The 19,123-nt window shown below is 44.1% G+C and overlaps 1 protein-coding gene across 2 annotated transcripts in view; it reads left to right on the top strand.

Annotated features, from left to right (window-relative positions):
• Positions 1-627: 627 nt before the first annotated feature.
• The window catches only part of EPC2 (enhancer of polycomb homolog 2), an 84,394-nt gene continuing 65,898 nt past the window's right edge, over positions 628-19,123 (top strand). Inside the window, exon 1 of one of the 2 annotated variants that reach the window (XR_004647643.1) lies at positions 628-1,003. Coding sequence is in view for 1 of the 2 variants with exons in the window: in XM_034785356.1 (XP_034641247.1) it covers positions 851-1,003 (153 nt within the window). In the remaining variant the exon portion in view is untranslated. The remainder of the gene's footprint in view (positions 1,004-19,123) is intronic. The other variant, XM_034785356.1, reaches the window with a different exon arrangement.

The following is a 19,123-nucleotide window of genomic DNA, read 5'->3' on the forward strand; positions in this document are numbered from 1 at the left end:
TTGATTTGTGTATTATCTGCACCTGAATGGGTGTAGATCTATAGCTGTATGTGGTGCTGGGAACGGTGCAGCTCTCTATATAAAATATATTTCATGCAGGTGGAGAGCTAGCTCCTTGTCTGTTGTGGGTGTTGTTTTGTAGTGTGTACAGGGGGGGAAATGTATTTGTGCATCGGGCCGTACACATCCCCAACTCCTCTACATTAACTGCTGCAAACTGCAGGTGTTTACATGGGTGGGTGGGTGGGTGGTGTGTGCCGTAGTGCAGCTGTACATGTGCGAAGGTGTATTTGCGCACGTGGGCGCAGGCGTGTGTACACACACAAGCGTAGGTGCTTAGGGTTCGGGTGAACGCATTTGTTTGGCCCTGGGCACGAACTCCCGCCGCCAAGCCGCTAGGGTCGATGTGGCCGAGCCGCTGCGCCGCGGGCCAGAGTCCCCCGCCGCCTGCCCGGCACTCACACCCCACAGCCCGGGTCGCGCTGCCTGCGCCGCGCTCGCTCTCTGTCCCCACGGCCTGGTTGCGCGCGCAGACCGGCGCCCCCTCTCACTCCCTCTCCATTCTCCCCCCCCCCCCCCAGCTCTCGCGTTGGCTGCCGGGATCGCTGGCCGCTTTGGTTAATGTCCGCCATGTTTGCCATGGCGCAGGGAGCGGATCGAGCGAGCCCGGCGCGGAACTAGGGCTGCGGGGCGTGCGCTGCGAGCGGCTCTGCGGGGAGCTGTGCCGGGGCGGCGGGGCCCTCCATGGTGTTGCGGGCCGGGTGCGGGAGCGGCTGGGAGGCGGCGGCGCGGCCGCAGTGAGGGGCCCCCCGCCCGCCCGGCCCCGGGGTGTTATTGTGAGGGGGAGACAATGAGCAAACTCTCCTTCCGAGCCCGGGCGCTAGACGCCGCCAAACCGCTGCCCATCTACCGCGGCAAGGACATGCCCGATCTCAACGACTGCGTCTCCATCAACCGGGCCGTGCCGCAGATGCCCACGGGCATGGAGAAGGAGGAGGAATCGGTAAGGAAGCTGCGCAGGGGGGGCACCATTGTTTATCAGACACCCCCTCCCCTCCCGGGAAATAGGCCATTGGTATTCACCAAGCGCGCTACGCACGCTCTACGCCGCAGCCTTGCATGTTCCTTATGGGTCCTGCGCAAGTAGCGCAGCGTAAACTTCCCTCCGACGCCGTAAGCGGGCCCTGCTCCGCCATCTTCTTTGCGTCCCGACTCGCGAGTGTTTTGATTAGCCGGGGGAGGCTCTTACGCTAGCGTAAGAGAGAAGTAGGCGCAAGAGGCATTCTTGAATGGGGGAGTGTGCGCGCCAGCCGCTCTTGGCGTAGCGTGCCTGTGCTGCTGCACTCTTCACTGTTGTGTATGTGGGACTCCAAGGCAGCAGGGGAGTGGAGGGGGCTGTGTGCGCTGTGCTCTTTCCGTGCAACCAGGAAGGCTTTGCATTGTACAATAGGAACGTCCTGCTTTTATACTGTCCTACCATGGGGGGTAATGGGACTGGCACTAAACGAGAATGAAATAGGATGGGGGGGGGAGGACCCCCATTCCCACATTGACAGCTGGAAATATAAAGACAGACTGCTCTTATGTTCTGAGTTTGGTTGTTAACTGTTGCATCCGATGTAGGGAGCATGCATGCCATGTAGTAGCTCAGCTGTCCATTGCTGCGGTGCTGTAACTGAAGATACACTGCTGTGTGCATCATACTGGAAAGCTTTTGTGCTTTGTAGTTCAAGATTTTTAAATAACGCAGCTCCCAGCAGGTTGTCTGTTCATTGCTGAAACTGGAGTGATATTGCAGCCTGCAAAACATATACACACTCTGGTGCAGCCTGCATTACTGCACTCTTAAGGAAGGGCTTTGTAAATGTTGCAAATAGAATACCAGCTGTCTGCTGTTGCAGATCCTATAGTTGGAAATATAACTGCTATAAGAATGCTTTGTACATGAATGTTTAAGAAACACAGTAACTAGGAGTTAGTGGTGTTCGGTTGTGCATGTAAAATACCTGCTGTTACAGCATAGCTGTAGCTGGATCTATAACTAGACCTAGATTTTACAGTGTAGACCATGCTGTTTAGTGTTAAGATGATTTAAAGTAAGCTAGTCAGTATTAGGAAACGTATTGCCTGTAGAATGCTTGCTGTCCATTTCTGCAGTGCTGTAGGTAGGATACATTATTGTCTGTATCTTTACTAGAAGGTAATTTTAAGATGAGTCTTGTGAGCATTAGAACAGCACTGTGAATACTTGCTGTCCATGATTGCAGTGCTGCTTGTCTGAACTTGTCACTGTCCTTCTTAAAGACTGACACTTGAACTGTTAGCTTTGCATCCGGCTCACTGCAGTCACACAGGATGTCCCCTCGTGTGGCTGTACTTATATGCAGAGTTGAGAGTAAATGCACCCATAAGAATTTCTTCAATGAATCTCTATCTCCGCCTTGTAGCCAGCCCACTATGTTTGTGGATTGGCTTTTCAGAGGTTCTGGCTGTCAAAAGAAGGCTCCTACTCTCTCTGATTGGCTTCCTCATTTAACTATTAATATTGAAAGAAATCTTTTGTGTCTTCCATTGGTTACTCATGGTTCTGACCTCATTGTATTTCTCTTGTATTACAAATTATAATGTATGGTGCTCAGCACTTACAATGCTTTACTGTATTTTGATCTTAGAGCCCTGGAATGTGTGTGTGTAATTTTAAACAGACAGCAATATAACATTAATGTTAACAAAGCAAACTTGGAGGTGATACATCTTTCTTTTCCTTGCAGTAAAATGTAATTTAAAAGACCCATTAGTAGACCGTGTGACATATTGATTGTTTGTGGAGTATGGGAATTCTTAAAATGGCAAACATGACTCCTGATTTATATTTAAAAAAAATATGTGACAGTCTTTTTTTTTTTTTTTTTAATATGTCTCTTAAAATATTCTAACTTTCAGAGTGTGACTTGTTAAATTACACTTTAAGTAAGTAAAAGTCAGACATACATTTTCTGAATTCTGTAGTCTGTGATTGAGGGGGAAAGAAATAAATTGCCCGTGTTCCAGTTAAATCAGTGGGGGGGGGGGAGAGTATTGGGCTAATTTCTGCATTGTAAAATCCCTTTTTATATGTAAATGATCGACTAAATAATGTTCTACTAAAATAATACAATCTCTATTTTATGAGCAAAATTTGTGTCCCCACTGCACTAAAAATGTGGCTGGGTTTGGTATACTCTTCAATTCTAAAGTTATTTCATACTGAGATTGTTATGGCTTAATATACAAGCATAAATGCTAGCCACTTCAAACATCATTTCTGGTTGAATTCCAAGGTCTAATGTTAAATTAAGATTATTGTCACTGCATTTGCAATAGTTTTTACGTGTGTGTGTGTGTGTGTGTGTGTGTGTGTGTGAGAGAGAGAGATCTACTTTATGCAGCTTTGCAGCTTTTTTTTTTTTTTTTTTTGACTTGACAGTTAAGTCTGTTAGTCACTCTGTGTTTAATTACTGAGAGATTATAGAGAGACCGGGTGGGTGATATCCAGTATATTTTATTGGACCAATTTTTGTTGGTGAGATAGACAAGTTTTCAAGCTACACAGAGTTCTTCAGGTTTGGGAAAGGTACTAAGCTACCCCTACAAAGAAATACACTGAAAAGAGCTGGAGTAGGACAGCTTGATAGTTAAATTCACTGTACAGGCAAGCAAACGAGATGTTTCTCTGGCTTCATTCTTGCATGTGAACGAACCCCTTCCCTTGTATGACGCCTCAGTGAAGTTAGTGGGACCCATGTGCGTGCAGAGGTCCTCTTGTGTGCAATAAGTTGTGTGGTTTTGGCTCATAAGAAGCCACTGAACTTCTCTGGACCTTAATTTGCACCAAAAATAACATGTTTCATAGCATCTCAATTTTTTTGTACTATTATCATCATAACAAAAACTGAGGTTCAAATTAAACTGTTAACCCGTAATGAAGAAAGGTTTGTGGGTATTTTTTTACATAAATTCTCTGTGTGTGTTTTGTGTCTGATAATTTTGAAGTATTAGATTCTTCTCACATAACAAATACTATATTGTGATTAGAATGGGAGGTTTAAATTTTTTATTAAAATTTTACTGTTCATTTGTACTACTCCTACATTATATTATAATGTCTTACTACTACACTTAGTCCAGATTGTTATGCCATTTACATTGAAAAATACTTAACACAAAAAGCAATCCCATTGAATTCAGTGGGAAAAATTTGTGTAGTAAGGTACCCTTACTCACACTGAGCAGTATCACAATCTGACCCTTAATATTACCATTTTACCAGTGAATCTTCAAATAAATTCTGGAAATATCTTGCCATTTTCAGTATTTTACTAATAGGCTTCTACCCTTGCTGATACGACATTATACAAACTGGGGGCCCAATGTTGTGTTTCCATGTATCTGTAATTTTCATGGGAGTTCTGTGTGTGCAGGGAATGTAGGATTGTACTTCAAGATCTGAATCTACTGATGTTCACAATTTTAATCTTGAATTGAGCTATTGGGCCACATCCTGCTCTCAGTTAAAATTACATAAATAGGGAGAAACTATTTTGATTTAAATGGAACAAATCTGGATTTATGATGTCATAAGTGACAATAGAACTTCTCTCTTTTTTTGTGTGTGTTTAGTATTAGAAGGTGGGGAGAAGGGGAGTATTGTCAAATTCCTCAGATGCTATATTGAAAAGCTACTTAATAATCTTAATTCAGAAAACAGTACAGTACACTAGTACTTGATGTATTTCCTAGCACTTAACTACCAAATCTGAATTAAAATACATATTATCAGAGGCTATTGTGTTACACCCTAAGGTAAAAATTAATTTTTAATAACAAGATGAGCCAAAATCAAGAGTAATGGAAGGTTTTAAGAGGTGGATTTGACTTCCTTTGTGTAGTTACAGACACAAATACATCACAGTAATTGATAGTTGTGACTGGGCAGTTGAAGTGCTATTAGAGATTTAACTCAGAAATTTAGATTTGAGCATTTGTTCATTTATAACTAGGCATGACTTCATATTAAAAGTCAAAGGTTATAAAGAGTAGCAAGGTAAGGCTATTGTCAGACGGTGCTAAAATGCACGATATTTTTAATGTACGCATGGGGGGAAGAATCTTAAAATTGAAATGGGTACATTTCATTTTTAAGTCTTTGATTCAGTCATTTGAGGATACTCCTTTCAGTACTCATTTAAACCATCATGTAATTTTGGGTGTTGGCAGAGTAAATTGAATTCCCTTGGTCTCTGTATTATGTCTTTTTTTTTTTGTCTTTCTCCATTCTCTACTTCCATTGCAATGTTGGAAACCTGATTTCAGTTCATCATCTTACGACCAGTTCCAGGCAGCTAGGAAGTACTTCCAAAGCAGCACACGTGTTCCCCAGCTGAGGCAATTGGTCTAGAGCAGTGGTTTTCAAACTTTTTTTCTGGGGACCCAGTTGAAGAAAATTGTTGATGCCCGTGACCCAACAGAGCTGGGGATGATGGGTTTGGGGTGTGCGAGGGGCTCAGAGCTGGGGCAGAGGGTTGAGGTGTGGGGGTGAGGACTGCAGGGTGGAGCTGGGAATGAGGGGCTCTGGGTTTGGGGGGAAGGTGATTGGGGTGTCGGGATGGGGGTGCAGTCTCTGGGGTGGGGCTGGGGATGAGGGGTTTGGGGTGCAGGAAGGGCTCTGGGTTTTGGGGGGGAGCTCAGGGCTGGGGCAGAGGTTTGGGGTGCGGACTTACCTCCAGTGGCTCCCGGTCAGTGATGCAGCTGGGGTGCAGAGGCAGGCTTCCCACCTGTCCTGGCACTGCAGACCGTGCTGCGCCTGAAGCTGCCAGCAGCAGGCCCGGCTCCTAGGCGGAGGTACACAAACGGCTCTGCACAGCTCTCGCCTGCAAGCACCGCTCCCTCCCTCCAGCTCCCATTGGCCAATTCCTGGCCAATGGGAGTGTGGAGCTAGTGCTCAGGGCGGGGGCAGTGCATGGTGCCCCATGGCCCTCTACCTAGAAGCCGGATCCGCTGTTGGCTGCTTCCGGGGCGCAGCACGGTGTCGGAACAAGTAGGCACTAATGACCCAGTATTGGGTCATGACCCGAACTTTGAAAAACGCTGGTCTAGAGTGCTTTCATTTTGCACAAATTACACTTCTTCCTTAATTCTGAACATTTTTGTTATTACAAGCAACAGTGAAGACTACTATAACCAAAAAAGATGTAGAAAAATATTTTTCCTCATGTTTGTCTTTGGTATTTGACAGTACTCCCTGTATAAACATTTCCACTTGTCTCTTCATCTTTTTATTTATTTATATAGTTAGGTCCCAATCCTAGACATATATTGCTCAGGCATAAGGGTCCACCTGAAGTAGAGTTCCACTGAAGTAATCATCCAGTGATCCATCCCCTGTCGCCCATTCCCAGCTTCTGGCAAACAGAGGCTAGGGACACCATCCCTGCACATCCTGGCTAATAGCTATTGATGGATCTATCCTCCATGAACTTATCTAGTTCTTTTTTGAACCCTGTTATAGTCTTGCCCTTCACAACATCCTCTGTCAAGGAGTTCCAGAGGTTGACTGTGCATTGTGTGAAAAAATACTTCCTTTAGTTGTTTGTTTTAAACCTGCTGCCTATTAATTTCATTTGATGACCTCTAGATTTGTGTTATTAGAAGGAGTAAATAACATTTCCTTATTTACTTTCTCCACACCAGTCATGATTTTATAGACCTCTATCATATCCCCCTTTAGTCGTCTCTTTGTTTATGACACCAAGTTCCATATTTGTTTGGAACTGTGTTGACTTGTATGTTTTGGGGCAAGTCACTTAATGCCTCTCTTCCTCCATTTCTGCATTCGTAAAATGGGGATGCTGATACTTAACAGCTGTGTTGTGAGGCTAAATTAATGTTTGGAAAACACTTTGATATTTTTGTATGAAAGTTGCTATATAAGTGTAAATTATTTAATGTCTTTATAACAACAAAACTATATCTTACCAAGAGTTGCTTCTTGTATACAAAAGTTGGTACTCATACTTGAACATAATGTATATGTACTTTTTTGTCTATACGAAATTATGATTTCCTAACCATATATAGCAGAGGTCGGCAACGTTCGGCACGCGGCTCGCCAGGGTAAGCATCCTGGCGGGCCGGGCAAGTTTATTTACCTGCTGACGCGGCCGGTTCGGCCGATCGCGGCCCCCACTGGCCGCGGNNNGTCGTACTCTCAGTAGTCGTACTGTCCTCAGTCGTACTATTAGCAGTCGTACTGACTCAAGTCGTACTCATGAGAGTCGTACTCAAAGCGGCTTCCCGCCGCCCCTATTGGCCCGGGACGGCGAACCGCGGCCAGTGGGGGCTGCGATCGGCCGAACGTGCCGCGTCAGCAGGTAAATAAACTGGCCCGGCCCGCCAGGGTGCTTACCTTGGTGAGCCGCGTGCCGAACGTTGCCGACCCCTGATATATAGGATCTCTTCCTTCCCTCCCCGCCCCTTGCTCTTTCAATACTCAACTGAAGGAAACATTTCATAGGTGTTTGGCTTATATCGTATGTAGTGTTCAGGCTTCTGGATTTTAATAAGGAATGCTTAATATTACATTTACAACTTGATAAACTTTTTTCAATAAGTAAGGTGATAAGCAGCTTCTTTTAGTCATTCTTCAGCTAATTAGGATATATACCAGGTGCTGCACACCATTGGTGCTTTTTATATTATTTAAGTGCCTGTTGTTCTTTCTATAAATACGCCTCTCCCTCAGTAATGTGTGTGAGAGAGAGAGAGAGATTAGTTTTACCAAGTGCATGTAATATCAGGAATAAGTAAAACAAAATTTCTTTAAAAAAGTATACATTATTGGTTTAATGTAGATATTGATATCTCCTATCTAATTGTGTTGTTTCTGCAGAGCTTGAATTATGTGAAAAATAAACTGCCTCGACTTTTTATTAATTTTTATTTTACAGTATATGGGAATGAAGTGTTAGATGAGATACTCTACAAATCTAACTCCTATTCTTCAAGTATTGGATACTAATTAATATAAAGAGTGTAATTACTGTCAGCAGGTTTTAGTCTACTGCTCCTTGTAAGATGAGGATTTGTTGAAAATATATATGCAAAGAGATTGTCATACTAATTTTTTTTGGGTAAGTGTTATGTGGTGCAGTTTGGAAATATTGGGGGCAGAGCGTAATCAAATCAGTCAGTGCCCTTATAGCTTTAGGCCTGTATAAATAAAAGAATTTTTTTCCCCTGTAAGGGCCTACTGTTCCAGAGAGATTGTTTTAAGTTGAAAGTTTCATGTGTTGGAAATGCACTGATGAAATGCAGCTGAATCCACCAAAGTCATTTCCATGGGAGGGACTTAAGAAGAGTAGACCCAAAGAGCAGTCCACGAAAGCTTATGCTCTAATAAATTTGTTAGTCTCTAAGGTGCCACAAGTACTCCTGTTCTTCTTTTTGCGGATACAGACTAACACGACTGCTATTCTGAGACCCAAATGGTCAATGCAAAATTCTGTAGGTCAGAACTTGGGAACGAGTGATTCTAGGTTTGGTATCTCAAGAGAGTGGAGTTTGTGCAAAGGTATAGATAGGCTTGGGAGAATTCTATTTTTATTTTTTATTTTGATGGATACACCTCTACCCCGATATAACACGAAATCGGATATAACACGGTAAAGCAGCGCTCCGGGGAGACAGGGCTGCGTGCTCCGGCGGATCAAAGCAAGTTTGATATAATGTGGTTTTACCTATAATGCAGTAAGTTTTTTGGCTCTCGAGGACTGCGTTGTATCGGGGTAGAGGTGTAGTATTGATTTTTAAGCATTTATTTTTTTATTTAATTTTTCATAGTTGCAAGAAATATATGGGCATGGTCAGACAATAATTCTTTAATGACAGTGGACCAGTAAGCATTAAGATTCAAACAGTTAAAGCTTTTATAACCTTTAAAACACAAGTTGTAACCATCACATGTCAAAATATACAACATAAATATCCTTAAAACAAACTCTACTAAGTTCAGGGGTTTTCAAACTGGGGGGTCGGGACCCCTGAGGGGGTCATGAGGTTATTACATGGGGGGGTCGCGAACGGTCAGCCTCAACCCCAAACCCTGCTTTGCCTCCAGCATTTATAATGGTGTTAAATGTATAAAAAAGTGTTTGTAATTTATAAGGGGGGGGTCTCACTCAGAGGATTGCTATGTGAAAGGGGTCACCAGTACAAAAGTTTGAGAACCATCTAAAGCAACATTTTTTTTATGTTGCCTATCTGTACATTTTGATTATTATTGATGGAAATATTTTTTTTTTCTTTTGTGTATATGGTTTACCAACTTTTACCAGTAAAACCTAATCCTTCTAAGCATAGGTACAGTCAAGACAGGATTTCTTTCCTTAGGGGAGAAATGTGGTAGAAGCTGAAGAAAGCGTCTCTACAGAGAAGTTTACTTTTGGCAGTCTGTTTTCTAGATGTTTATTACTTATATATGTAAAGTATTATAGCAGAGCAACAGCTCTGTTATAGTTAGGGATAAGACCAGCTTGCTGTTTAAAGCTCTAAAAATCTGTATGGTTGCTTGGATTGACTTGGAATGTGGTGTTCCAGATGAGGGTGCAGAGTTAGTGATCCAAATTTTGGATCATTTGACCAAGTGGTTCCCAAGATAGGGCACTTGCTCAGAGCTGGAGAGCAAACCAAGGCTCATCATTACACCAGGGTCTCAAATGCTCGAGCGTTACCCCAACAGAGTGCACAGTACTCTCAAGTCCTTGGGGGGAAATCAAATTAAAACATTATTTAAAAAAAAAATTGCTTCAGTGAGGTGAGCTAAGCTCATATGCCTATTTGCATGCCTAATAGATTATTCTGAGTATATGCAGCGAGAGAGGCTAACGCTCTGGAGAACTACTCCTGCATCACAGGACTGGTGTGGCTCTGAGGGCATGTAACAGTCTGAGAATCTGAGCACTAGCTCAGGCACTGTGAATTCAAATTCAATGTAGGGCAGAAATCTGAGGTAAAAAAAAAAAGCAGGCGTATTGCTGTAATCTGTCTCTATCTGTTTTTATTTTGGGGAATATGCAGTCTGAATATACTAGAATATTCAGATGCTGATGAAAGTAATTTTTGAGAAGAAAATAAGTTACACAAACAAATACAGGGAGTGGAGGGTATTGGGGTAGAAGACTAGTTGGAACCATGGGAGTAGAGGAAGCGTAGTTGGAGGATCAGGTGATGGGAGACTAGGGGAGTTGGAGGGGAGGGACACTGGGAAGGGAGACATGAGGGTCAGTGGCGGGGGGTTGTGGAAGAATGCTGCCAGGGGTGCTTGTCAGCCTCACATTCCCATCCCATGTGTGTGCAATGATCTGGGGAGCCACAGCCAATCTACAAAGGTATGGACCCCCTTCCTTGCCACCCTCAGGAGAGCCTTATGTGAGCCTGGAGGCAGTTTTCCTATCTGGGGCTATGTGAGTCCCACTCCTTAACCCCATCATGGGATCTTAACCCCTCGGGTTGTCTGGGGGCGTGTTTATCCTACAAATTTTGTCAACATAAAGCTGTCACAGAGAGAATATTGCTTGTGTGTATGCATACTTGACTCCTTACTTCAGTGCTGTGTGTACTCACTAGGAGCACTGGTTGCGATGCACAGTGCTGTGTGCTATGGGTAGGTATCCCAGCATGCAACTCTCCGTCCAGTGCACTGTCATTTGGTAAGTTTTAGCAATGTGTGGTGAGGCAGAAACAAGTCATGCAGGGGTGACTGGGACTGCGGGGTCAGTTGTGCAGGTTTCTGCATCACATAATGCTACCTCTATCCCAAAATTTTTGCACCTATTTTGAAAATCCCACAAACCTGTGTGGAACTTGTCGCTGTTTGCCATCTCTGGCAGAAGCATGGAGCCTGCACAGCTCTGCACTATTGTCATGAGCATTGCACGGGATGCACAATTCACTGGTATTTACAGAGCCTCAGGGAACATGATAGCTTTCTTTGATATGGTAACAAGCCTGGTGGATGGGGGGGAAGCGTTAGCTGTGGCATAGCTTGACTTTAGTAAGGCTTTTGATACTGTCTTACATGACTGTCTCTTAAACGAACTAGGAAAATACAACCTAGATACAGCTATTATGAGATGGGTGCATAACTGGTTGGAAAATCATTCACAGAGAGTAGTTATCCGTGGTTCATAGTCATGCTGGAAGGGCATATCTCATGGGGTCTCACAGGGATCAGTTCTGGGTTCAGTTCTGTTCAATATCTTCATCAGTGATTTAGATAATGGCATAGAGAGAACACTTACAAAGTTTGTAAACGATACCAAGCTGGGAGGGATTGCAAGTGCTTTGGAGGATAGGATTAAAATTCAAAATGATCTGGACAAACTGGAGAAATGGTCTGAAGTAAATAGGATGAAATTCAATAAGGACAAATGCAAAGTACTCCACTTAGGAAGGAACTGTGAGTTACATACTGAAATGACTGCCTAGGAAAGAGTACTGCAGAAAGGGATCCGGGGGTCATAGTGGATCACAAACTAAATATGAGTCAATAGTGTAACACTGTTGCAAAAAAAAACCCCAAATCATTCTGGGATGTATTAGCAGGAGTGTTGTAAGCAAGACATGAGAAATAATTCTTCCGCGCTGATTAAGCCTCAACTGGAGTATTGTGTCCAGTTCTGGGTGCCATATTTCAGGAAAGATGTGGACAAATTGGAGAAAATCCTTTTGTTGCTCTTCTCTGGACTAAAGGTCTAGAACGTATGACCTATGAGGGAAGATTGAAAAAATTGGGTTTCTTTAGCCTGGAGAAGACTGAGAGGGGACACCATAACAATTTTCAAGTATATGAAAGGTTGTTACAAGGAGAAGGGAGAAAAGATGCTGTTCTTAACCTCTGAGGTTAGGGCAAGAAGCAATGAGCTTAAATTGAACTAAGAGCAGTTTAGGTTGGACATTAGGAAAAACTTCCTAACTGTCAGGCTGATTAAGCACTGGAATAAAATTGCCTAGGGACAGTGTGGAATCTCCATCATTGGTGATTTTTAAGAGCATGTTAGACAAACTCCTGTCGGGGTGGTCTAGATCCTATTTAGTGCTGCCATGAGTACAGGAGACTGGATTAGATGATCTCTTGACGTCCAGTCCTACGATTCTATGATTGTGACACTATTTCCTGGAGGTCAAATTGTTGTGAGTCCGAGTGAGAACCAATTCAAGGTTGTTGTTGGCATTCATGAAGCAGATGCAGATGTGGAGCACCACTTCTGGGCCTGAGAAACAAGCACTGACTGGTTGGATCGCATTTTAATGCAGGCATGGGAAGATGAGCAGTGTTTGTAGAACTTTTAGCTGTTCAAGGCCTCATTCCTGTATCTGTGCTCCATGCTTGCCTCAGTCTTCCAGCACAGGGACACCAAACTGAGAGTCACACTTGTAGTGGAGAAGCGAGTGGTGATCGCACTACAGAAACTTCTAATACCAGATTGCTGCTGGTCAGTGGGAAATCATTTTGGAGTTGTCATGCAAGCATGTAGGACCGTTAATCGTCTCCTCTTATTCAGGACTGTGACTCTTGGCAATGTTCAGGACACAATGGATGTATTTGCATCAGTGGAGTTCCTGAACTGCGATGGAGCAAGAGATGGCAAGCATATACATGTTTTAACACTAAACCACTTTGCCACGGAGTACATCAACAGAAAGGGCTATTTTTCTATGGTTATGCAGGCACTAGTGGATTACTGGGAACATTTCACCATCATCAGTGTGGGCTGGTCAGGGAAGGTGCATGACGCTTGCATCTTTAAGAGCACAGGACTATTCAGAAAGATACAAATAGGGACTTTCTTTCCCGACGGGCAGATGACCATTGGTAATGTTGAAATGCCAATAGTTATTGTGGGGGACCCAGTCTGCCCCTTATTTCCCTGGCTCGTGAAGCTGAACACTGGTTACCTTGGTAGCACCAAGGAAAGATTCAGCTACCAGCTCAGCAGGTGCAGAATGACAATTGAATGTGCTTTTGGTAGATTGGAGGAGCACTGGCCTTGTTTACTCACCAGACTGAATCTCAGTGAGAAAAATATCCCAAATGGTTTTAGTGCTTGCTGTGTCCTGCATAAGATCTGTGAAGCAAAGAGTGGGAAATTGCTGCCATGATTGAGGGCGGAGGTATAGCAGTTCTTTTTTCAGTTTGAACAGTCAGATATAAGGGCTATCAGAGGAGCTCAGTGCGATGTTATATGGTTCAGGGAGGCTTTGAAAGAGGACTTTAACAGCGAGCCACAGTAATGCGTTGTGGCGTACTGTACCCTGGCCCTACAGTTTGGGGGCTGTTAGGAATTGTGTGCACATCTATGAATATAACACCGACAATGCATCTATTAATTTTATAGTCCTTGCTGTAAATCTTCGATTATTACACTGTTAGTCAATGATCCTAAAAGTTGTGTCAAAGTGTACGCTAACAAGTGGGTGCTTTCAGTATTGGCAGGCATTCTGCAGTATATGTTGAGAACTAATAAAGATGAATTATTTTCCAAACAATAGAGTTTGATTGAGTAACAAAAACACTTCAAAAAATTCTGTGCAAATTAAAAGCAAATACATGAAAACCTTAACATATTTATGGAATGGAGCTTGAAGAGCATTCATGTCCATTTTAGCGGCACATACAGTGACCTGTGAGAGCCATTGTTGAAGTATGTGAAGCTGTGCTTTTCCTTAATGTTCCCTGAAATGGAGTGGTAGCGGTAGGGATGTGGCCCCTGATACCATGTGGAATGTTGAGGGGCTCGTGTAGGGAGGTGCTATACTGGAGTTCTCCATGAACTGCAAAATAGGCGAGTTGTAGGTCCACAAGAGTCTGCAGCATATATGTTTGCTGCTGGAGAAGCCCCATTATATCCTGGTGCATCTCCTCTTTGTCTGCTTTTTCCTTCTCCATACAATCTGCAGTATTCATCCTCCAAGCCCTCTGATTCAGCACTGTCTTGCAGGACCTTGCTGAATATATCATCCGGAGTTCTTTTCTTCCACCTCCTTATCTGGCTCAGGTGTTCTGTGAGTGTGGAGGGGAACCCCTCAAAGCAGCAATGGCAGTAGCTACAGATAAAACACAGAGGTTACAATGTCAGTATAGTCACAATGGAAAGCAAAAATAAAGATTCAGAACTCCCTTTCCTTAGAAGTTCATAGAATATCAGGGTTGGAAGGGACCTCAGGAGGCCATCTAATGCAACCCCCTGCTCAAAGTAGGACCAATCCCCAGATAGATTTTTGCCCCAGATCCCTAAATGGCCCCCTTAAAGATTGAACTCGCAACCCTGGGTTTAGCAGGCCAATGCTCAAACCACTGAGCTATCCCCTAACGTTTTAAACAAGACAGGTTTATTGACTCTCCTGCTTTGGAGGCATGGTGCCATTCATAGCTCCAGCCAGGTGAGTATGGCCCACCAGGGGTGAGGGAAGTGAGCAGGGAATTGTTTCGGCTATGGCTACACTGGTGCTTTACAGCGCTGTAACTTTCTCACTCAGGGGTGTGAAAAAACACCCCCCTGAGTGCAGCAAGTTACAGCGCTGTAAAGCGCCAGTGTAAACAGTGCCTCAGCTTTGGGAGCCGTGCTCCCAGTGCTGTGAGCTAATCACCTCGTGGAGGTGGAGTACCTGCAGCGCTGGGAGAGCTCCCGCAGCAGCGCTTTGAAGTTTTGAGTGTAGCCACGGCCTTAGTTGCATGAAGCCATGAGTACAGGGCAGTGGCACTGAATACAGACACACTTTTCTACAGGCAGTGGTGACATCTTATTTCTGAGGCTAACAAAGGCATAGAGAACACAGCAGCTGCTGGCGTCCCAAAGCTGTCCGGGCCTGTATGTTTGCTAGCTTGTCTACTGCAATGGTGCTTGCCGAAGTTATCAACAACTGGCATGGGAAAGCCTCTTACCATGGAGAAAGAAATAAGGAAGTCATCCCGAGAAACTTTCAGGAGAGGATTGCAGGGTACTTCCATGAAAATTTCATCAAGATCTCTCAGGAGAATTCAAGGGACAAACTGCTCTGCATCCCTGCCCTCCTTCCAACTCTACAGGGGAATGAAAAGCAGATAACAAAGAGAGGTAATGTTGTTGTAATGATTCCTCTTCTGGTACAAGTAAATGAATGCAAAATCAATATCTATGATCTGCGTAGTTGGGAGTGCCATCACTGAAATGGGAAATAAATGTGCAAACTTACTTAAAGTTCCTTCCCCTGTCATGCTAGACTGCTGAGACTGACTGGATTGCAATGGAGGCTTAAACAGGTCCTGGCTCGTGGCAGAGCTGGAACTCTTCTCTCCCTTGCCCCCGAGTCACATGGCACTCCTCTTGCTCCTTCACCACCACCTTGTTGTTCAGGCTTGGGACCTCTGGCTCCTTGGAAGTATCCACAGTGGTGTGCAGGGGAGTGGTAGTGTTTCCGTCAAGTATGGCTTGCAGGTCTTTTTAAAAGCAGTAGGTCTGCAGTTCAGCATCTGATTAACTGTTGGCTTCCTTGGCCTTCTGGTGTGCTTGCCACTGTTCCTTTGGCTTTACATGGCACTGCTAGTGATCCTTGTTGTACTGCTTCTCCTGCATCCCCCTGCTATCTGCTTGGAGTTGTCCATGTTTCTACAACTGGTCCATACCTATACTTGCACAGTCTATTCTCCCCACAAGCCCAGCAGATCCAACATCTCTTATGTACTCTAAGCTGGAGTGTATCTGGTATAGCCAGCATGATCACCTGAGCACTTGCAGTCAACACCGAAAAGCTGCTAGGTGTTCTCACCAAGCTGGACAATGAGGAAAAGGCATTTCAAAAATTCATGGGGTTTTAAAGGGCCTGGTGCACTTTCCATTCTCTGACTTCTGGGCAGTGGAGTTCACAATTGTGACTAGGGTGGTCGGTGTTTTGGAACAACTGCTGGAGGACTGTTAGGGTTGACATAGGTAATGCAGTATCTACATTTGTGCTTTGTTGACTTCAATACATCAATAGTGGTTCAGTGCCACGCAGTGAGGTGATGTAATGGAGAGCTTACATTGGTGAGAAACAAATTTTAGTGTAGATATATGCACAATTAGGGTGACATAAAGTGGGTTACGTTGACCTAATTTCGTAGTGTAGACCAGACCTGAGGCCTGCTTCCTGCACCTTTGTTTGTGCCAGGATCTGGGCAAGTGCTACCCCTCTGGGTGGGAAACTTACAACAGGCATGCTCAGAGCATGCACCAAGAAAGCACTTGTGAGACTGGTTGAAAAGCTGAGAATGGGTTTGCTTGACACATACCAGAAACTCTCCAGCACTGGGGAGGGCAGAAGAGATCACCCACTGACATAAATGGAACAATTAATACGTTTCAGAGCTATTGGTTCAGACTGTATTTATCTCTATTGGGTATTCTTTCATCTAAGAGCATCTCCATTGAGACACATGGGTCACTTCACACCCCTCTGAGCCTGTTATCCTGCTGATGGTTATGTAGAGCCCCTCTAATTCTAATTCTCCCTCTAATTTCAAACAGTACTATAGCAGTTCAACACTGCCATAGTTGAGTATAGAGCATAGCTTTGCCGTAGTTAAGGTCAAGACCAGCTTTCTGTTTAAAGCTCAGTTCTAAGTGCTCCAAAGTCCGTACTGTTAACCTAATTGCCTTGAAATTTGGTGTCCATCTTGGGGACACAGAATATAGTCAGTGATCCAAATTAGTGGGCCTTTTGAGCAAGCAGTTCTTAAGAAACAGCCCCTAGGTGGGGGGAAAAAAACATTTCATTGTTCACAGATTCTAGCAACTTTAAAGTTTGAAACTCAGCCTGGCTGAAATCTGAGAATGAAGTAAGAGAGTGTGTGTGTGTGTGTGTGTGTGTGTGTGTTGCAGAATATTTGGACGGTGCTGAAACAGTTTTTGAAAAGAAAATTAATTATACATGCAAATGTTAACTGGAAGAGAGGAGAGATGATTAGGGGTGCAAGAGTAGGTGGTAATATTGGAAGAGGGGTTTGGGTCTGCAGTGAGTGAAGGGGATATTGTGAGGAGGGGATAAATGGGAATGTTTGGTAGGGGAGAGAATAGGGTTTGGAGGGGCTCAGGTAAGGGGGAGTGGTAGGGGAGAAGACAGGAGGGATTGGGGATATGGGGGTAGCAGAGGAAGTTGGGGGTTTAGGAGTGTGGGGGGTCAGTCAGCCCTGAAATCTTCTGTGTGTGTTGGGAGCCCTATTCCTCTGCAGGGGTCTGAGCCCCTTTTCCTGCTTGCTATATTTTCTGGAATCTGGGGGACCCTGTTGTTCTTGGGGTGTCTGAGCCCCTCTTTTTGCCCCTCCAAGTGAACTTGGATCTCGGTTGGGTGGACTGAAGGCAATGCAAATTTAAACATCTGAAATCCAGAAAATAAATGATTAAGATACACATTACCCCCTGTGTGGGATGTGGGAGTGAGCCAGAGAGTGGATAGACTGGGTAAACCTGACTGAAGCAGCAGCAGCATTCCCAGCTGGAGGTGGGAGTGAGGGGCTAGCTCAGTGAACAGCTAGGGCTACATAACCAAGGTATCGTGCAACCTAGTAAGCTGCTGCCCGTGGTATGTGAACACAGAAGCATAGGGTAGGAGACAGCAAGGACTAACTTCTTAGATTTAGTGCTTCTCTATGGTGCCAACTAGTGGCTTAATGGAAAGGGGAGGGAGAGCTGGAAATGTTGTCAGGAGGGGCTTTATGTTGTAGGGGGTAGAGAAGGAAAGTGACACAGCAGTCTTCCCTCATACGATTAAAGTTACTGTAACATCCATCTAATAAAACTATCATGGTTTTGGGACATAGACCATGGGTGAGATTTCTCTCACTGGCAATGTTAGCAGCTACCCATTTCAAAGCATGACTATTATCCGTGTACTGCTGTAACAAAATGTATTGGAGGGGTAGGAGCTCTGAGGAATCACATAGATGCCAGGAAAGACCACTGGTCTGGGACTGTTCTTAGCTCTGCCATGGCCTGCTGGTTGACCCTAGGCAAGTCATTTCACTTCGCAGTGCCTCAGTTTTCCATCTCTAAAATGGGGACAGTGATGTAAAGTTCATTTGAGATCTACTGATCTAAAAAAAAAAAGCTAGATCTCTTGATTATTGCTAGGTGAGAACTACAACTGCCTGAATGACCATTAACCCCTACCACAAACATTTCTGTTTAAAAAATGCCAAAAAAAATTAGTTAAAGCAGAGTTAGGATTGCACTATGATAGTTTGTACCCATCCACAACATCCAGTTCAGCAAGACTCAAACTTCTGAAAACCAGGAAATACAGAGTTAAGATAAACATCCATGAAGTCTTAATTCTACCCTCTTTGAGTGATGCTCCACATCGCACTCTCCCTTTTCACTGTAATGGACAGGTGTTACCTGCACTTGTCCTACTCTAACACTGAAGCTGCTTCCCCAACAGAATATCATAGTTGTACAATTTAACAACCACTTCATACCCTTGTAGAACCCCTTCACACTGGCACACAGAATACTATCTAAGCCTATACTTTCCCCTACCCATTATTAAATTCACAGATTGTTCTCATATCCCTACACACTACTGACAATACCCATGGCAAAAGGACCCCAGTGCCCTCCTACTAACACGATTTACACAATTTTGTATTGAAATGATGCAGACAGGAACCTCCAGGTACTTCTGCACCTCTTTCCTTTATGAGACAAGGCAGGTGAGGTAATATCTTCTGCTGGATTATCTTCCTTTGGTAACAGGCATGGGGGGAGACTCAGCCCCAGATCACCTCATACAGACATTCCCTGGGTTATGCAAACCCGCACTCACAGAAAAAGTTTCGTAAGCTGGTTTTGTTGTGGTTGTTGATTTTGCGCGTAATTGTCAGGTATACGTCCCCGACTTACGCAAAATTCGACTTACGCAAGGTGTTCTGGAACGGAACGTTTGCATAAGTCAGGGAGCACATGTATCATAATCACAGCTCTTCTAAGCTGCTCTTACTTATTCCTCCACCATTCAGTACAACTACACCTAATACAGTGAATGCAGCTGGAGTGCATGCAGATAATTCCCA

The sequence above is a fragment of the Trachemys scripta genome, chromosome 11, assembly GCF_013100865.1.
Source record: "Trachemys scripta elegans isolate TJP31775 chromosome 11, CAS_Tse_1.0, whole genome shotgun sequence".
NCBI lineage: Eukaryota > Metazoa > Chordata > Testudines > Emydidae > Trachemys > Trachemys scripta.